This window comes from Hypanus sabinus, chromosome 13 (genome assembly GCF_030144855.1).
Source record: "Hypanus sabinus isolate sHypSab1 chromosome 13, sHypSab1.hap1, whole genome shotgun sequence".
Taxonomy (NCBI): Eukaryota; Metazoa; Chordata; class Chondrichthyes; order Myliobatiformes; family Dasyatidae; genus Hypanus; species Hypanus sabinus.
This window is the reverse complement of record NC_082718.1, coordinates 66,495,100-66,516,464: the sequence shown is the minus strand read 5'-3', so window position 1 is coordinate 66,516,464 and position 21,365 is coordinate 66,495,100. Positions and strand designations below refer to the sequence as shown.

The following is a 21,365-nucleotide window of genomic DNA, read 5'->3' as shown; positions in this document are numbered from 1 at the left end:
GGGATTAGGGATCCACGAGCCCAGTTGTGGATTTAGTGGGATTTGGGAACCACGAGCCCAGTCATGGACTTATTGGGATTTGGGAACTACGAGCCCAGCTGGAGATTTAGTGGGATTTGGGAACTATGAGCCCAGTCATGGATTTAGCGGGATTAGGGAACTACGAGCCCAACTGTGGAGACTTATTGGGCTTTAGGAACCACGAGCCCAGTCGTGGACTTAGTGGGATTTGGGAACTACGAGCCCTGTCGTGGATTTAGTGGGATTTGGGAACCACGAACCCAAATGTGGACTTAGTGGGCTTTAGGGACCACGAGCCCAGTCGTGGACTTAGTGGGATTTGGGAACTACGAGTCTTGTCGTGGATTTAGCGGGATTAGGGAACCACGAGCCCAGCTGTGGAGACTTAGTGGGATTTGGGAACTACGAGCCCAGTCGTGGACTTAGTGGGATTTGGGAACCACGAGTCCTGTCATAGATTTAGCGCGATTAGGGAACCATGAGCCCAGTCATGGATTTATCAGGATTTGGGAACTACAAGCCCAGCTGGAGACTTAGTGTGTTTGGGAACTAGGAGCCCAGTCGTGGACTTAGTGGGTTTTGGAAAGCACGAGCCCAGTCGTGGAATAAGTGGGATTTGGAACCCACGAGCCCAGTCATGGATTTAGTGGGATTTGGGAACTACGAGCCCAGCTGGAGACTTAGTGGGATTTGGGAACCACGAGCCCAGTCGTGGACTTTGTGGGATTTAGGAACCACGAGCCCAGCTGGAGACCTAGTGGGATTTGGGAACTACGAGCCCTGTCGTGGATTTAGCGGGATTATGGAACCACGAGCCCAGTCATGGATTTAGTGGGATTTGAGAACCACGAGCACAGTCATGGATTTAGTGGGATTTGGGAACCACGAGCCCAGTCGTGGACTTTGTGGGATTTGGGAACTACGAGCCCAGTCGTGGATTTAGTGGAATTAGGGAAACACGAGCCCAGTCGTGGACTTAGTGGGATTTGGGAATCACGATCCCAGCTGGAGACTTATTGGGATTAGGGAACCACGAGCCCAGCTGGAGACCTAGTGGGATTTGGGAACTATGAGCCCAGTCGTGGACTCAGTGGGATTTGGGAACTACGAGCCCAGTTGTGGATTTAGCGGGATCTGGGAACTACGATCCCAGTCCTGGATTTAGTGGGATTTCGGAACCACGAGCCCAGCTGTGGAGACTTAGCGGGATTAGGGAACCACGAGCCCAGCTGGAGCCCTAGTGGGATTTGGGAACTACGAGCCCAGTTGTGGATTTAGTGGGATTTGGGAATCACGAGCCCAGCTGGAGACCTAGTGGGATTTGGGAACTATGAGCCCTGTCGTGGATTTAGCGGGATTAGAGAGCCACGAGCCCAGCTGTAGAGACTTAGTGGGATTTGGGAACCACGAGCCCAGCTGTGGAGACATAGGGGGATTTGGGACCCAGGCGCCCAGCTGTGGAGACTTAGGGGGATTTGGGAACTAGGAACCCAGTCATGGACTTATTGGGATTTGGGAACTACGAGCTCAGTCATGGATTTAGCGGGATTAGGGATCCACGAGCCCAGTTGTGGATTTAGTGGGATTTGGGAACCACGAGCCCAGTCATGGACTTATTGGGATTTGGGAACTACGAGCCCAGCTGGAGATTTAGTGGGATTTGGGAACTATGAGCCCAGTCATGGATTTAGCTGGATTAGGGAACTACGAGCCCAACTGTGGAGACTTATTGGGCTTTAGGAACCACGAGCCCAGTCGTGGACTTAGTGGGATTTGGGAACTACGAGCCCAGTCATGGATTTAGCGGGTTTTGGAAAGCACGAGCCCAGTCGTGGAATAAGTGGGATTTGGAACCCACGAGCCCAGTCATGGATTTAGTGGGATTTGGGAACTACGAGCCCAGCTGGAGACTTAGTGGGATTTGGGAACCACGAGCCCAGTCGTGGACTTAGAGGGATTGGGGAACCATGAGCCCAGTCGTGGACTTATTGGGGTTTGGGAACTACGAGCCCAGCTGGAGACAAAGTGGGATTTGGGAATTATGAGCCCCCTCGTGGATTTAGCAGGATTAGGGAACCATGAGCCCAGTCGTGGATTTAGTGGGATTAGGGAACCACAAGACCAGTTGTGAATTTAGCGGGATTAGGGAACCATGTGCCCAGTCGTGGACTTAGTGGGATTTGGGAACCACGAGCCCTGTCGTGGACTTAGTGGGATTTGGGAACTACGAGCCCAGCTGGAGTCTTGGTGGGATTTGGGAACTACGAGCCCAGTCGTGGATTTAGTGGGATTTGGGTACAACGAGCCCAGCTGGCGACCTTGTGGGATTTGGGAACTACGAGCCCAGTCGTGGATTTAGTGGGATTTGGGTACAACGAGCCCAGCTGTCGACCTTGTGGGATTTGGGAACTACGAGCCCAGTCGTGGATTTAGTGGGATTTGGGTACAACGAGCCCAGCTGGCGACCTTGTGGGATTTGGGAACTATGAGCCCTGTCGTGGATTTAGTGGGATTAGAGAACCACGAGCCCAGCTGTGAAGACTTAGTGGGATTTGGGAACCACGAGCCCAGCAGTGGAGACTTAGTGGGATTTGGGAACTAGGAGCCCAGTCGTGGACTTAGTGGGTTTTGGAAAGCACGAGCCCAGTCGTGGAATAAGTGGGATTTGGAACCCATGAGCCCAGTCATGGATTTAGTGGGATTTGGGAACTACGAGCCCAACTGGAGACTTAGTGGGATTTGGGAACCACGAGCCCAGTCGTGGACTTTGTGGGATTTAGGAACCACGAGCCCAGCTGGAGACCTAGTGGGATTTGGGAACTACGAGCCCTGTCGTGGATTTAGCGGGATTATGGAACCACGAGCCCAGTCATGGATTTAGTGGGATTTGAGAACCACGAGCCCAGTCATGGATTTAGTGGGATTTGGGAACCACGAGCCCAGTCGTGGACTTTGTGGGATTTGGGAACTACGAGCCCAGTCGTGGATTTAGTGGAATTAGGGAAACACGAGCCCAGTCGTGGACTTAGTGGGATTTGGGAATCACGATCCCAGCTGGAGACTTAGTGGGATTAGGGAACCACGAGCCCAGCTGGAGACCTAGTGGGATTTGGGAACTATGAGCCCAGTCGTGGACTTAGTGGGATTTGGGAACTACGAGCCCAGTCGTGGATTTAGCGGGATCTGGGAACTACGATCCCAGTCCTGGATTTAGTGGGATTTGGGAACCACGAGCCCAGCTGTGGAGACTTAGCGGGATTAGGGAACCACGAGCCCAGCTTGAGCCCTAGTGGGATTTGGGAACCACGATCCCAGTCGTGGACTTAGTGGGATTTGGGAACCACGAGCCCTGTCGTGGACTTAGTGGGGTTTGGGAACCACGAGCCCAGTCATGAATTTAGTGGGATTTGGGAATCACGAGCCCAGCTGGAGACCTAGTGGGATTTGGGAACTATGAGCCCTGTCGTGGATTTAGCGGGATTAGAGAGCCACGAGCCCAGCTGTAGAGACTTAGTGGGATTTGGGAACCACGAGCCCAGCTGTGGAGACATAGGGGGATTTGGGACCCAGGCGCCCAGCTGTGGAGACTTAGGGGGATTTGGGAACTAGGAACCCAGTCATGGACTTATTGGGATTTGGGAACTACGAGCTCAGTCATGGATTTAGCGGGATTAGGGATCCACGAGCCCAGTTGTGGATTTAGTGGGATTTGGGAACCACGAGCCCAGTCATGGACTTATTGGGATTTGGGAACTACGAGCCCAGCTGGAGATTTAATGGGATTTGGGAACTATGAGCCCAGTCATGGATTTAGCAGGATTAGGGAACTACGAGCCCAACTGTGGAGACTTATTGGGCTTTAGGAACCACGAGCCCAGTCGTGGACTTAGTGGGATTTGGGAACTACGAGCCCTGTCGTGGATTTAGTGGGATTTGGGAACCACGAACCCAAATGTGGACTTAGTGGGCTTTAGGAACCACGAGCCCAGTCGTGGACTTAGTGGGATTTGGGAACCACGAGTCCTGTCATAGATTTAGCGCGATTAGGGAACCATGAGCCCAGTCATGGATTTATCAGGATTTGGGAACTACAAGCCCAGCTGGAGACAAAGTGGGATTTGGGAATTATGAGCCCCCTCGTGGATTTAGCAGGATTAGGGAACCATGAGCCCAGTCGTGGATTTAGTGGGATTAGGGAACCACAAGACCAGTCGTGAATTTAGCGGGATTAGGGAACCATGTGCCCAGTCGTGGACTTAGTGGGATTTGGGAACCACGAGCCCTGTCGTGGACTTAGTGGGATTTGGGAACTACGAGCCCAGCTGGAGTCTTGGTGGGATTTGGGAACTACGAGCCCAGTCGTGGATTTAGTGGGATTTGGGTACAACGAGCCCAGCTGGCGACCTTGTGGGATTTGGGAACTACGAGCCCAGTCGTGGATTTAGTGGGATTTGGGTACAACGAGCCCAGCTGGCGACCTTGTGGGATTTGGGAACTACGAGCCCAGTCATGGATTTAGTGGGATTTGGGTACAACGAGCCCAGCTGGCGACCTTGTGGGATTTGGGAACTATGAGCCCTGTCGTGGATTTAGTGGGATTAGAGAACCACGAGCCCAGCTGTGAAGACTTAGTGGGATTTGGGAACCACGAGCCCAGCAGTGGAGACTTAGTGGGATTTGGGAACTAGGAGCCCAGTCGTGGACTTAGTGGGTTTTGGAAAGCACGAGCCCAGTCGTGGAATAAGTGGGATTTGGAACCCATGAGCCCAGTCATGGATTTAGTGGGATTTGGGAACTACGAGCCCAACTGGAGACTTAGTGGGATTTGGGAACCACGAGCCCAGTCGTGGACTTTGTGGGATTTAGGAACCACGAGCCCAGCTGGAGACCTAGTGGGATTTGGGAACTACGAGCCCTGTCGTGGATTTAGCGGGATTATGGAACCACGAGCCCAGTCATGGATTTAGTGGGATTTGAGAACCACGAGCCCAGTCATGGATTTAGTGGGATTTGGGAACCACGAGCCCAGTCGTGGACTTTGTGGGATTTGGGAACTACGAGCCCAGTCGTGGATTTAGTGGAATTAGGGAAACACGAGCCCAGTCGTGGACTTAGTGGGATTTGGGAATCATGATCCCAGCTGGAGACCTAGTGGGATTTCGGAACCACGAGCCCAGCTGGAGACCTAGTGGGATTTGGGAACTACGAGCCCTGTCGTGGATTTAGCGGGATTATGGAACCACGAGCCCAGCTATGGAGACTTAGTGGGATTTGGGAACCACGAGCCCAGCTGTGGAGACTTAGTGGGACTAGGGAACCACGAGCCCAGCTGGAGACCTAGTGGGATTTGGGAACTATGAGCCCAGTCATGGACTTAGTGGGATTTGGGAACTACGAGCCCAGTCGTGGATTTAGCGGGATCTGGGAACTACGATCCCAGTCGTGGATTTAGTGGGATTTGGGAACCACGAGCCCAGCTGTGGAGACTTAGTGGGATTTGGGAACCACGAGCCCAGCTGTGGAGATTTAGCGGGATTAGGGAACCACGAGCCCAGCTGGAGCCCTAGTGGGATTTGGGAACTACGAGCCCAGTTGTGGATTTAGAGGGATTAGGGAACCACGAGTCCTGCTGTGAAGACTTTGTGGGATTAGGGAACCACGAGCCCAGTTGTGGATTTAGCGGGATTAGGGAACCTTGAGTCCTGCTGTGAAGACTTTGTGGGATTAGGGAACCATGAGCCCATCTGGAGACCTAGTGGGATTTGGGAACTACGAGACCAGTCGTGGATTTAGTGGGATTTGGGAACCACGAGCCCAGCTGTGGAGTCTTAGCAGGATTAGGGAACCACGAGCCCAGCTGGAGCCCTAGTGGGATTTGGGAACTACGAGCCCAGTTGTGGATTTAGCGGGATTAGGGAACCACGAGTCCTGCTGTGAAGACTTTGTGGGATTAGGGAACCATGAGCCCAGCTGGAGACCTAGTGGGATTTGGGAACTAGGAGCCCAGTCGTGGACTTAGTGGGTTTTGGAAAGCACGAGCCCAGTCGTGGAATAAGTGGGATTTGGAACCCACGAGCCCAGTCATGGATTTAGTGGGATTTGGGAACTACGAGCCCAGCTGGAGACTTAGTGGGATTTGGGAACCACGAGCCCAGTCGTGGACTTTGTGGGATTTAGGAACCACGAGCCCAGCTGGAGACCTAGTGGGATTTGGGAACTACGAGCCCTGTCGTGGATTTAGCGGGATTATGGAACCACGAGCCCAGTCATGGATTTAGTGGGATTTGAGAACCACGAGCACAGTCATGGATTTAGTGGGATTTGGGAACCACGAGCCCAGTCGTGGACTTTGTGGGATTTGGGAACTACGAGCCCAGTCGTGGATTTAGTGGAATTAGGGAAACACGAGCCCAGTCGTGGACTTAGTGGGATTTGGGAATCACGATCCCAGCTGGAGACTTAGTGGGATTAGGGAACCACGAGCCCAGCTGGAGACCTAGTGGGATTTGGGAACTATGAGCCCAGTCGTGGACTCAGTGGGATTTGGGAACTACGAGCCCAGTCGTGGATTTAGCGGGATCTGGGAACTACGATCCCAGTCCTGGATTTAGTGGGATTTGGGAACCACGAGCCCAGCTGTGGAGACTTAGCGGGATTAGGGAACCACGAGCCCAGCTGGAGCCCTAGTGGGATTTGGGAACTACGAGCCCAGTTGTGGATTTAGTGGGATTTGGGAATCACGAGCCCAGCTGGAGACCTAGTGGGATTTGGGAACCACGAGCCCAGTCGTGGACTTAGTGGGATTTGGGAACCACGAGCCCTGTCGTGGACTTAGTGGGGTTTGGGAACCACGAGCCCAGTCATGAATTTAGTGGGATTTGGGAATCACGAGCCCAGCTGGAGACCTAGTGGGATTTGGGAACTATGAGCCCTGTCGTGGATTTAGCGGGATTAGAGAGCCACGAGCCCAGCTGTAGAGACTTAGTGGGATTTGGGAACCACGAGCCCAGCTGTGGAGACATAGGGGGATTTGGGACCCAGGCGCCCAGCTGTGGAGACTTAGGGGGATTTGGGAACTAGGAACCCAGTCATGGACTTATTGGGATTTGGGAACTACGAGCTCAGTCATGGATTTAGCGGGATTAGGGATCCACGAGCCCAGTTGTGGATTTAGTGGGATTTGGGAACCACGAGCCCAGTCATGGACTTATTGGGATTTGGGAACTACGAGCCCAGCTGGAGATTTAGTGGGATTTGGGAACTATGAGCCCAGTCATGGATTTAGCTGGATTAGGGAACTACGAGCCCAACTGTGGAGACTTATTGGGCTTTAGGAACCACGAGCCCAGTCGTGGACTTAGTGGGATTTGGGAACTACGAGCCCTGTCGTGGATTTAGTGGGATTTGGGAACCACGAACCCAAATGTGGACTTAGTGGGCTTTAGGGACCACGAGCCCAGTCGTGGACTTAGTGGGATTTGGGAACTACGAGTCTTGTCGTGGATTTAGCGGGATTAGGGAACCACGAGCCCAGCTGTGGAGACTTAGTGGGATTTGGGAACTACGAGCCCAGTCGTGGACTTAGTGGGATTTGGGAACCACGAGTCCTGTCATAGATTTAGCGCGATTAGGGAACCATGAGCCCAGTCATGGATTTATCAGGATTTGGGAACTACAAGCCCAGCTGGAGACTTAGTGTGTTTGGGAACTAGGAGCCCAGTCGTGGACTTAGTGGGTTTTGGAAAGCACGAGCCCAGTCGTGGAATAAGTGGGATTTGGAACCCACGAGCCCAGTCATGGATTTAGTGGGATTTGGGAACTACGAGCCCAGCTGGAGACTTAGTGGGATTTGGGAACCACGAGCCCAGTCGTGGACTTTGTGGGATTTAGGAACCACGAGCCCAGCTGGAGACCTAGTGGGATTTGGGAACTACGAGCCCTGTCGTGGATTTAGCGGGATTATGGAACCACGAGCCCAGTCATGGATTTAGTGGGATTTGAGAACCACGAGCACAGTCATGGATTTAGTGGGATTTGGGAACCACGAGCCCAGTCGTGGACTTTGTGGGATTTGGGAACTACGAGCCCAGTCGTGGATTTAGTGGAATTAGGGAAACACGAGCCCAGTCGTGGACTTAGTGGGATTTGGGAATCACGATCCCAGCTGGAGACTTATTGGGATTAGGGAACCACGAGCCCAGCTGGAGACCTAGTGGGATTTGGGAACTATGAGCCCAGTCGTGGACTCAGTGGGATTTGGGAACTACGAGCCCAGTTGTGGATTTAGCGGGATCTGGGAACTACGATCCCAGTCCTGGATTTAGTGGGATTTCGGAACCACGAGCCCAGCTGTGGAGACTTAGCGGGATTAGGGAACCACGAGCCCAGCTGGAGCCCTAGTGGGATTTGGGAACTACGAGCCCAGTTGTGGATTTAGTGGGATTTGGGAATCACGAGCCCAGCTGGAGACCTAGTGGGATTTGGGAACTATGAGCCCTGTCGTGGATTTAGCGGGATTAGAGAGCCACGAGCCCAGCTGTAGAGACTTAGTGGGATTTGGGAACCACGAGCCCAGCTGTGGAGACATAGGGGGATTTGGGACCCAGGCGCCCAGCTGTGGAGACTTAGGGGGATTTGGGAACTAGGAACCCAGTCATGGACTTATTGGGATTTGGGAACTACGAGCTCAGTCATGGATTTAGCGGGATTAGGGATCCACGAGCCCAGTTGTGGATTTAGTGGGATTTGGGAACCACGAGCCCAGTCATGGACTTATTGGGATTTGGGAACTACGAGCCCAGCTGGAGATTTAGTGGGATTTGGGAACTATGAGCCCAGTCATGGATTTAGCTGGATTAGGGAACTACGAGCCCAACTGTGGAGACTTATTGGGCTTTAGGAACCACGAGCCCAGTCGTGGACTTAGTGGGATTTGGGAACTACGAGCCCAGTCATGGATTTAGCGGGTTTTGGAAAGCACGAGCCCAGTCGTGGAATAAGTGGGATTTGGAACCCACGAGCCCAGTCATGGATTTAGTGGGATTTGGGAACTACGAGCCCAGCTGGAGACTTAGTGGGATTTGGGAACCACGAGCCCAGTCGTGGACTTTGTGGGATTTAGGAACCACGAGCCCAGCTGGCGACCTTGTGGGATTTGGGAACTACGAGCCCAGTCGTGGATTTAGTGGGATTTGGGTACAACGAGCCCAGCTGGCGACCTTGTGGGATTTGGGAACTATGAGCCCTGTCGTGGATTTAGTGGGATTAGAGAACCACGAGCCCAGCTGTGAAGACTTAGTGGGATTTGGGAACCACGAGCCCAGCAGTGGAGACTTAGTGGGATTTGGGAACTAGGAGCCCAGTCGTGGACTTAGTGGGTTTTGGAAAGCACGAGCCCAGTCGTGGAATAAGTGGGATTTGGAACCCATGAGCCCAGTCATGGATTTAGTGGGATTTGGGAACTACGAGCCCAACTGGAGACTTAGTGGGATTTGGGAACCACGAGCCCAGTCGTGGACTTTGTGGGATTTAGGAACCACGAGCCCAGCTGGAGACCTAGTGGGATTTGGGAACTACGAGCCCTGTCGTGGATTTAGCGGGATTATGGAACCACGAGCCCTTTCATGGATTTAGTGGGATTTGAGAACCACGAGCCCAGTCATGGATTTAGTGGGATTTGGGAACCACGAGCCCAGTTGTGGACTTTGTGGGATTTGGGAACTACGAGCCCAGTCGTGGATTTAGTGGAATTAGGGAAACACGAGCCCAGTCGTGGACTTAGTGGGATTTGGGAATCACGATCCCAGCTGGAGACTTAGTGGGATTAGGGAACCACGAGCCCAGCTGGAGACCTAGTGGGATTTGGGAACTATGAGCCCAGTCGTGGACTTAATGGGATTTGGGAACTACTAGCCCAGTCGTGGATTTAGCGGGATCTGGGAACTACGATCCCAGTCCTGGATTTAGTGGGATTTGGGAACCACGAGCCCAGCTGTGGAGACTTAGCGGGATTAGGGAACCACGAGCCCAGCTTGAGCCCTAGTGGGATTTGGGAACCACGATCCCAGTCGTGGACTTAGTGGGATTTGGGAACCACGAGCCCTGTCGTGGACTTAGTGGGGTTTGGGAACCACGAGCCCAGTCATGAATTTAGTGGGATTTGGGAACCACGAGCCCAGCTGTGGAGACTTAGCGGGATTAGGGAACCACGAGCCCAGCTGGAGCCCTAGTGGGATTTGGGAACTACGAGCCCAGTTGTGGATTTAGTGGGATTTGGGAATCACGAGCCCAGCTGGAGACCTAGTGGGATTTGGGAACTATGAGCCCTGTCGTGGATTTAGCGGGATTAGAGAGCCACGAGCCCAGCTGTAGAGACTTAGTGGGATTTGGGAACCACGAGCCCAGCTGTGGAGACATAGGGGGATTTGGGACCCAGGCGCCCAGCTGTGGAGACTTAGGGGGATTTGGGAACTAGGAACCCAGTCATGGACTTATTGGGATTTGGGAACTACGAGCTCAGTCATGGATTTAGCGGGATTAGGGATCCACGAGCCCAGTTGTGGATTTAGTGGGATTTGGGAACCACGAGCCCAGTCATGGACTTATTGGGATTTGGGAACTACGAGCCCAGCTGGAGATTTAGTGGGATTTGGGAACTATGAGCCCAGTCATGGATTTAGCGGGATTAGGGAACTACGAGCCCAACTGTGGAGACTTATTGGGCTTTAGGAACCACGAGCCCAGTCGTGGACTTACTGGGATTTGGGAACTACGAGCCCAGTCATGGATTTAGCGGGTTTTGGAAAGCACGAGCCCAGTCGTGGAATAAGTGGGATTTGGAACCCACGAGCCCAGTCATGGATTTAGTGGGATTTGGGAACTACGAGCCCAGCTGGAGACTTAGTGGGATTTGGGAACCACGAGCCCAGTCGTGGACTTTGTGGGATTTAGGAACCACGAGCCCAGCTGGAGACCTAGTGGGATTTGGGAACTACGAGCCCTGTCGTGGATTTAGCGGGATTATGGAACCACGAGCCCAGCTGTGGAGACTTAGTGGGATTAGGGAACCACGAGCCCAGTCATGGACTTAGAGGGATTTAGGAACCACGAGCCCAGCAGTGGAGACTTAGTGGGATTTGGGAACTAGGAGCCCAGTCGTGGACTTAGTGGGATTAGGGAACCACGAGCCCAGTCGTGGACTTAGTGGGATTTAGGAACCACGAGCCCAGCTGTGGAGACTTAGTGGGATTTGGGAACCACGAGCCCAGCCGTGGAGACTTAGTGGGATTTGGGAACCACGAGCCCAGCTGTGGAGACTTAGTGGGATTTGGGAACCAGGAGCCCAGCTGTGGAGACAGCGGGATTAGGGAACCACGAGCCCAGCTGGTGACCTAGTGGGATTTGGGAACTATGAGCCCTGTCGTGGACTTAGTGGGGTTTGGGAACCACGAGCCCTGTCGTGGACTTAGTGGGGTTTGGGAACCACGAGCCCTGTCGTAGACTTAGTGGGATTTGGGACCCACGAGCCCAGCTGTGGAGACTTAGGGGGATTTGGGAACTAGGAGCCCAGTCGTGGACTTAGTGGGATTTGAAAGCCACGAGCCCAGTCGTGGACTTAGAGGGATTGGGGAACCATGAGCCCAGTCGTGGACTTATTGGGGTTTGGGAACTACGAGCCCAGCTGGAGACAAAGTGGGATTTGGGAATTATGAGCCCCCTCGTGGATTTAGCAGGATTAGGGAACCATGAGCCCAGTCGTGGATTTAGTGGGATTAGGGAACCACAAGACCAGTTGTGAATTTAGCGGGATTAGGGAACCATGTGCCCAGTCGTGGACTTAGTGGGATTTGGGAACCACGAGCCCTGTCGTGGACTTAGTGGGATTTGGGAACTACGAGCCCAGCTGGAGTCTTGGTGGGATTTGGGAACTACGAGCCCAGTCGTGGATTTAGTGGGATTTGGGTACAACGAGCCCAGCTGGCGACCTTGTGGGATTTGGGAACTACGAGCCCAGTCGTGGATTTAGTGGGATTTGGGTACAACGAGCCCAGCTGTCGACCTTGTGGGATTTGGGAACTACGAGCCCAGTCGTGGATTTAGTGGGATTTGGGTACAACGAGCCCAGCTGGCGACCTTGTGGGATTTGGGAACTATGAGCCCTGTCGTGGATTTAGTGGGATTAGAGAACCACGAGCCCAGCTGTGAAGACTTAGTGGGATTTGGGAACCACGAGCCCAGCAGTGGAGACTTAGTGGGATTTGGGAACTAGGAGCCCAGTCGTGGACTTAGTGGGTTTTGGAAAGCACGAGCCCAGTCGTGGAATAAGTGGGATTTGGAACCCATGAGCCCAGTCATGGATTTAGTGGGATTTGGGAACTACGAGCCCAACTGGAGACTTAGTGGGATTTGGGAACCACGAGCCCAGTCGTGGACTTTGTGGGATTTAGGAACCACGAGCCCAGCTGGAGACCTAGTGGGATTTGGGAACTACGAGCCCTGTCGTGGATTTAGCGGGATTATGGAACCACGAGCCCAGTCATGGATTTAGTGGGATTTGAGAACCACGAGCCCAGTCATGGATTTAGTGGGATTTGGGAACCACGAGCCCAGTCGTGGACTTTGTGGGATTTGGGAACTACGAGCCCAGTCGTGGATTTAGTGGAATTAGGGAAACACGAGCCCAGTCGTGGACTTAGTGGGATTTGGGAATCACGATCCCAGCTGGAGACTTAGTGGGATTAGGGAACCACGAGCCCAGCTGGAGACCTAGTGGGATTTGGGAACTATGAGCCCAGTCGTGGACTTAGTGGGATTTGGGAACTACGAGCCCAGTCGTGGATTTAGCGGGATCTGGGAACTACGATCCCAGTCCTGGATTTAGTGGGATTTGGGAACCACGAGCCCAGCTGTGGAGACTTAGCGGGATTAGGGAACCACGAGCCCAGCTTGAGCCCTAGTGGGATTTGGGAACCACGATCCCAGTCGTGGACTTAGTGGGATTTGGGAACCACGAGCCCTGTCGTGGACTTAGTGGGGTTTGGGAACCACGAGCCCAGTCATGAATTTAGTGGGATTTGGGAATCACGAGCCCAGCTGGAGACCTAGTGGGATTTGGGAACTATGAGCCCTGTCGTGGATTTAGCGGGATTAGAGAGCCACGAGCCCAGCTGTAGAGACTTAGTGGGATTTGGGAACCACGAGCCCAGCTGTGGAGACATAGGGGGATTTGGGACCCAGGCGCCCAGCTGTGGAGACTTAGGGGGATTTGGGAACTAGGAACCCAGTCATGGACTTATTGGGATTTGGGAACTACGAGCTCAGTCATGGATTTAGCGGGATTAGGGATCCACGAGCCCAGTTGTGGATTTAGTGGGATTTGGGAACCACGAGCCCAGTCATGGACTTATTGGGATTTGGGAACTACGAGCCCAGCTGGAGATTTAATGGGATTTGGGAACTATGAGCCCAGTCATGGATTTAGCAGGATTAGGGAACTACGAGCCCAACTGTGGAGACTTATTGGGCTTTAGGAACCACGAGCCCAGTCGTGGACTTAGTGGGATTTGGGAACTACGAGCCCTGTCGTGGATTTAGTGGGATTTGGGAACCACGAACCCAAATGTGGACTTAGTGGGCTTTAGGAACCACGAGCCCAGTCGTGGACTTAGTGGGATTTGGGAACCACGAGTCCTGTCATAGATTTAGCGCGATTAGGGAACCATGAGCCCAGTCATGGATTTATCAGGATTTGGGAACTACAAGCCCAGCTGGAGACAAAGTGGGATTTGGGAATTATGAGCCCCCTCGTGGATTTAGCAGGATTAGGGAACCATGAGCCCAGTCGTGGATTTAGTGGGATTAGGGAACCACAAGACCAGTCGTGAATTTAGCGGGATTAGGGAACCATGTGCCCAGTCGTGGACTTAGTGGGATTTGGGAACCACGAGCCCTGTCGTGGACTTAGTGGGATTTGGGAACTACGAGCCCAGCTGGAGTCTTGGTGGGATTTGGGAACTACGAGCCCAGTCGTGGATTTAGTGGGATTTGGGTACAACGAGCCCAGCTGGCGACCTTGTGGGATTTGGGAACTACGAGCCCAGTCGTGGATTTAGTGGGATTTGGGTACAACGAGCCCAGCTGGCGACCTTGTGGGATTTGGGAACTACGAGCCCAGTCATGGATTTAGTGGGATTTGGGTACAACGAGCCCAGCTGGCGACCTTGTGGGATTTGGGAACTATGAGCCCTGTCGTGGATTTAGTGGGATTAGAGAACCACGAGCCCAGCTGTGAAGACTTAGTGGGATTTGGGAACCACGAGCCCAGCAGTGGAGACTTAGTGGGATTTGGGAACTAGGAGCCCAGTCGTGGACTTAGTGGGTTTTGGAAAGCACGAGCCCAGTCGTGGAATAAGTGGGATTTGGAACCCATGAGCCCAGTCATGGATTTAGTGGGATTTGGGAACTACGAGCCCAACTGGAGACTTAGTGGGATTTGGGAACCACGAGCCCAGTCGTGGACTTTGTGGGATTTAGGAACCACGAGCCCAGCTGGAGACCTAGTGGGATTTGGGAACTACGAGCCCTGTCGTGGATTTAGCGGGATTATGGAACCACGAGCCCAGTCATGGATTTAGTGGGATTTGAGAACCACGAGCCCAGTCATGGATTTAGTGGGATTTGGGAACCACGAGCCCAGTCGTGGACTTTGTGGGATTTGGGAACTACGAGCCCAGTCGTGGATTTAGTGGAATTAGGGAAACACGAGCCCAGTCGTGGACTTAGTGGGATTTGGGAATCATGATCCCAGCTGGAGACCTAGTGGGATTTCGGAACCACGAGCCCAGCTGGAGACCTAGTGGGATTTGGGAACTACGAGCCCTGTCGTGGATTTAGCGGGATTATGGAACCACGAGCCCAGCTATGGAGACTTAGTGGGATTTGGGAACCACGAGCCCAGCTGTGGAGACTTAGTGGGACTAGGGAACCACGAGCCCAGCTGGAGACCTAGTGGGATTTGGGAACTATGAGCCCAGTCATGGACTTAGTGGGATTTGGGAACTACGAGCCCAGTCGTGGATTTAGCGGGATCTGGGAACTACGATCCCAGTCGTGGATTTAGTGGGATTTGGGAACCACGAGCCCAGCTGTGGAGACTTAGTGGGATTTGGGAACCACGAGCCCAGCTGTGGAGATTTAGCGGGATTAGGGAACCACGAGCCCAGCTGGAGCCCTAGTGGGATTTGGGAACTACGAGCCCAGTTGTGGATTTAGAGGGATTAGGGAACCACGAGTCCTGCTGTGAAGACTTTGTGGGATTAGGGAACCACGAGCCCAGTTGTGGATTTAGCGGGATTAGGGAACCTTGAGTCCTGCTGTGAAGACTTTGTGGGATTAGGGAACCATGAGCCCATCTGGAGACCTAGTGGGATTTGGGAACTACGAGACCAGTCGTGGATTTAGTGGGATTTGGGAACCACGAGCCCAGCTGTGGAGTCTTAGCAGGATTAGGGAACCACGAGCCCAGCTGGAGCCCTAGTGGGATTTGGGAACTACGAGCCCAGTTGTGGATTTAGCGGGATTAGGGAACCACGAGTCCTGCTGTGAAGACTTTGTGGGATTAGGGAACCATGAGCCCAGCTGGAGACCTAGTGGGATTTGGGAACTACGAGCCCAGTCGTGGCCTTAGTGGGATTTGGGAACTATGAGCCCAGTCGTGGCCTTAGTGGGATTTGGGAACTACGAGCCCAGTCGTGGACTTAGCTGTTTGGTGGTGGCCTGCATTCACGAAGAAGTGGTTTTGTGTAAGGAGGGAGCTGTCGTCTGTAGTGCCCCCACCTCACTTCACAGATACATGGACAATGCTGCAAAGAGAAATGGAGTGGAAGGAACAAGTAGTTTTAAAAGTGGAGATGGAAACAAACATCTCACATGGTGAGACCTCCTTGAAAAGATTGAAGGAGAGAGATTCTGCAGACGCTTCAAATCTTGAGTCCTGATGAATGGTCTTGGCCTGAAGCATTGACTGTTTATTCACCTCCATAAATGCTGCCTGACATGTTGAGCAGCATCTTGTGGGTGTTGCTTAAGTTGCTAAAGGATCGGCTGAAGTTACAATTGAAAGACTGGCAGGTTACAAACATCTCCTTCACTATCTCTCTGCAATAAATTCCCTGTTAGAACAACTGTGTTAAGTCCTCAGTCACCATAAGACACAGGTGCTGAATTAGGCCATTCAGCCCATTGAGCTTGCTCTGCCATCCCATCATGGCTGATTTATTACTATTATCCCACTCAATCCCATTCTCATGCCTTCTCCCCATATCTTTTGAGGCCCTTACCAATCAAGAACCTATCAACCTTTGTTTTAAATGACCTGGCCTTCATGGCCATATATGATAAGGAATTACACAAATTTACCACCCTCTGGCTAAAGAACTTCCTCCTTATCTCTGTTCTAAAGGGAATTCCTTCTACTCTGAGACTATGCTTCTGGTGTAAGACTCCTCCACGATAGGGAACATTCTTTTCACATCCACTCTTGGCCTTTCAATGAGAGCCCCACTCAATCTTCTAAACTCCAGTGAGTACAGGCCCAGAGCCATCAAACGTTCTTCATAGATTAACCCTTTTCTTCCTGGAGTCATTTTTGTGACCTCTTCTGGACCTTCTCCAATACTGACACATCCTTTCTTAGGTAAGGGGCTCAAAATTGCTCACGATACTCCAAGTGCAGTCTGACTAAAAGCTTGTAAATCCTCAACATTACATTGTTGCTTCTATATTCTAGTCCTCTTAAAATGAAGGCTAACATTGTATTTGCATTCCTTACCAGCAGCTCAACCTGCAAGTTAACTATTAGGGAATCTTGCATGGGGGCTCTTAATTCCCTTTGCGTCACTGTTTTCTGTATTTTCTCCCTGTTCAGAAAATAGTCCATACACTTATTCCTTCAACCAAAGTGCATGACCATTTATTTCCTTGCACTGTATTCCATTTGCCAATGCTTTGCCCATTCTCCTCATCTGTCTAAGTCTTTTTGTACTGCCTGCAAACTTGGCCACAAAGCCATCAATTCTGTCATCCAAAACAATGCCATACTGATACCTGCAGAACTCCACCTGTCATGGCAGCCAACCAGAAAAGGCCCCCTTTGTTCAGACTCTTTGCCTCCTGCCAGTCAGCTGATCTTCCATCCCAATTAACTGGAAGAATTTTCTGTTCTGGGGACCTTTTTAAAGTGTTTGGAAGTGGGAGGGGAAGGGGGAAGGGGGAATGAGTAGTGGGGGAAGCCGAAGGAGATGGAGGGAACGTGAGGGATCTGGAGCAGGATCCAAAGGGGAGCGAGGTGGGGGATATATGAAATTGGAAAGCTCATTGGGCTGTTGTCAACCAAAGGAGAATGGGCACTGCTCCCCCTGCAGTTACAGGAATACTTCACCTTGACGATTTGGAAGAAGAGCTTTCTGTCCTGGCCGTCAACCAGTCGGTCGGAGAAGACACGGTGGACTTCATGAATCCACAGCCTCATCAATTTATGGTCCCCTTTGGTCCCCGGGGGAACACAGTCTGGTTTCAAGAGCAACAGACCCTGGAGAGACAGTAATAGTGATCTCAACAGTGTGGCTCAGCCCACAGGAAGGGGAGAATTGACAATGACCTGCCGGGATAATTTCAGTCCTGTCTGTGCATTACCTGGATGACTCTGGAGAAGTCTCTCAGATTGAATATGTAATGTGACTTGGACGGTGTCGGCAGGAAGTGCTGCACAACTTGCGTGTACATTTCCATGGTAGCCCAGAGCAAAATCTTCTCAAAGGAAAAGAACAACAGTGTAAACATTTATAATTGTTGTAACCATTATCCCATTAGGGAAGCATCTGCAGAGGTTTCATCTTAAACTGCGTGAGATGTCTCTTTCTATAGCATCACCATGAGAGGGTCTGATACATGGAGTGTTGGCTAGGGGATGGGATACAGCGATTCTCACCTGGACATAATGCAACACTCTACCTTTCCTCCAGTGAGGGTCGTGCTGAACTGCACCAGGTCTAGAGGAGCATTAGGAATGACGTCCTGCTCCAGAAGCAAGGTCGAGCTCAGTATGCAGGTAATATGTATGCTCACTCATGTCTATGCTGAGATGTTCACTGAAGCAACAGGATCAATGCTTAACATTGAAGGTCCACAACCTGTTTACGAGACAATATGAACCACTCTCAGATCTTGGGAGTCAGCACTCGGTGAATGTGGCACCAATGATAAGATTAACCTTCACCTTAGTGACTGAAGTTTGAGAATCAGAGTCAGATTTCTTTATTAATATAAATTGATATGAAGACATACATTTCAATATATAGGAGACCGCCTCTGTCTGTCGATGGAGTAGCAGTGATTCTGTGCTGCTCTTAGCTTTCTTTCTCTCCCCCGCAGCTTAAATTTTGAATTCATAATTTTTAATTGCTGACTCTTGAAGGGGAGTAATATGTTTACGAGAAGTGGGAAGAATTTGCATGAATCCACTGGCAAAGGGAATGGAAAAGGTAATGGAAAAGAAAAGGTGCCGAAGGAAAGTTCTGATGAAATGCCATCATGGGCTGAAGATATCGTTCGGACATTGAATTTAATTCAAGAACAGAATACGGTAATTAAAGATCAACAAGAAAAGAATAATAATGAAATGAAGTTATTTCTGGGAAATCTTAAAGATGTGGTTTCCGGTGATGTCATCGTCGAGAGTGGCAGCTTAAGTCACTAGCTCCTCCGGAAAAACGTGTATTAAGCCCCGTTAACCTGTCAAATATAATATTTTTTGAAAAATATTTGAACTGAAAAGAGGGGCAAGAATAGGGAGAAGAAATAGAAATAAAAAAAGCCACACTGTGGAGCCTGCGTCCGAGAGGAGTGCGAGCGAGGCGGTCGCCGGGCCTCGTTAGGTCGAAGCGGCGAATGTCTTCGAAATCCTGAAGGAAATAATGGAGGTCCAGAAAGATATAAAGCAGCAGCTCCATGATATTAAGGCAGAGCTCGCCAGTGTTAATCAAAAAATAGTGGTGGCAGAGACTCGAACTGAGAAGGTGGAACATAGCGTTCATAACATGAAGCGGATACCGAACAAGACAATAAAAATAATACATCACCAAGAAGGTAAACTGCTTGACCTGGAGGGAAGATCATGGCGGAAAAATATCAGAATCTACAACATTCCTGAAGAACGGAGGGCCCGTCTATGACTGAGTTTGTCAGAAAGTTACTGTGGGACGCGCTGGATCTTCCCCCGGCTATGGAGCTGGAAGTCGAAAGAGCCCACTGCGCATTCGTTCCGAAACCTACCCAGGATAGAAAGCCATGCCCAATAATAATAAAATTGCTTCGGTACAGCACCAAGACGGAGATTCTACCTGGGCCTGGGGTAAGAAGAGAGTGTTTTATCATGATAAATTAATATATTTCAACCAAGATTATCACCTGCGGTCCTCCAGAAACACAAAGAATACTCCAAAGTAAAGTGAGTATTAAAGCAAAATAAGATTAGATTTCAAACTCTGTTCCCTACTCAACTTCGAGTGTTTTATGAAAACGGGACACAGTTGTACCAGACAGTGGAAGAGGCGACTACAGACATGAAGGCCAGAGGGTTGCCCATCAGCATGACCAAAACGAAGGAAAGCCTGGCTGAGGAATTGTCCCGCTCGGCTTGGGAAATAGTGCGAGAAACGAGAAGGCAGGAGACGGGAGGAGGCCAAGAGAAACATATCAGGAAGAGACCGGGAGTTTCCCAAAGACAGTCCTCACCCACTTCAGAAGAGCCATAAGGTTTGGCTAACTTTAAAAATGTTGAGAAGCTAAACAAAACAAAAGTACACGGTGATATACCTATCTTGAGAAATACTTATTATAATGTGTATTTTATATTACTTAGTTGTTATTCTTTATTCGCTCACTTGCTCCTTTTCCCCACCAAAATGAGAATTATATATATATATATTTATATCTTGTGTGTGTGTGTGTGTGTGTGTGTGTGTGTGTGTGTGTGTGTGTGTGTGTGTATATATATGAGGGGTACACAGGGAAATCTTTTCTGTGTAATGGATTTGTTCACTGACCTTTATAAATACTGCAATGGGGGCCCTCAACTCACAAGGAGGAGGGGTTATCCCCCACAGCTAGACATTTCCTCTAACTCAACGCAGGGTCATCTACTAGAGACCTCAGCCTTGGAATCACACGTTCGTTGCCATTTTTGTTATTATTTGAGTTTCTTGGTTCTTATTTTTTCACGGGGTAGATCCATTAAGTTTTATTCTAATTTCAATTATACATTGACAGATAAATACAGATGGCTAAGGACAAGGTAAATTCATTTCTTTTAATGTAAATGGGCTATTAAATCCAATCAACGTAAGAGAATTTCATCCAAAATGAAAAAAGAACAAGCCCATGTAGTATATTTACAGGAAACTCATTTAAGTGATAATGAGCATAAAAAACTAAAGAGAATGGGCTTCACTAATCTGTTTTTCTCATATAAATCAGGGCATAGGAGAGGAGTTGCTATTTTTATCTTAAGTAAGCTAAATTTTGAAAAAATATTCGAAATGGGAGATAAAGAAGGCATATATATTCTGGTAACGGGGAATATAGATGGCAATTCAGTTACTCTATTGAATATATATGCACCCCCGGGAAGTGATATTGGTTTCTTTCAGAAAATTACTGCTATTATGGTAATGGAAACAGAAGATCTCCTGATATGTGGGGGAGACTTAAATTTACAATTACAACCAAACCTAGACTCTTCCAATAGAAAAACCTATGAAACAAAATCTTTACATAAGAAAGTTAATACACTTTTTGAGGATGTTGGTTTAATTGATATATGGAGGGACCTTTTCCCTGACAGAAGGGATTACACTCATTATTCTGCTCCACATTCTGTACATACAAGAATAGACCATTTCATAACATTTGGAAAAGACCAAGACAAAATAAACACCTGTGGAATTGGGACAATAGATGTAAGTGACCATGCACCTATATATTTATCTGTTGATTTTGACCTACAACCAAAGAATACTATTTGGAAACTAAATTCAAGTCGACTCAATGATCCGTACTTTAAGGAACAAATTAAAAAAGGAATTGGTCTCTACTTAGAATTTAATGATAATGGAGAGGTTTCACCTCCCATTTTATGGGATACTCTGAAGGTGGTCTTAAGAGGGAAAATTATAGCGATATCTTCATATAAGAAGAAAATAAGGAATAAAACATTAGAGGAATTACAAAATAGGTTGAAGGAACTAGAGAAAAACACAAATTGAATTTGGCACAGGATACATTAGGAG

The 21,365-nt window shown here is 50.2% G+C and overlaps 1 protein-coding gene across 1 annotated transcript in view; it reads right to left on the bottom strand.

Annotated features, from left to right (window-relative positions):
* The window catches only part of LOC132403373 (dynein axonemal heavy chain 3-like), a 990,878-nt gene that overhangs the window by 573,830 nt on the left and 395,683 nt on the right, over positions 1 to 21,365 (bottom strand). Inside the window, exons 39-40 of the mRNA XM_059986790.1 lie at positions 17,713 to 17,826; positions 17,459 to 17,608 (exon numbers count right to left, since the gene is read on the bottom strand). Coding sequence (XP_059842773.1) covers positions 17,459 to 17,608; positions 17,713 to 17,826 — 264 coding nt within the window. The remainder of the gene's footprint in view (positions 1 to 17,458; positions 17,609 to 17,712; positions 17,827 to 21,365) is intronic.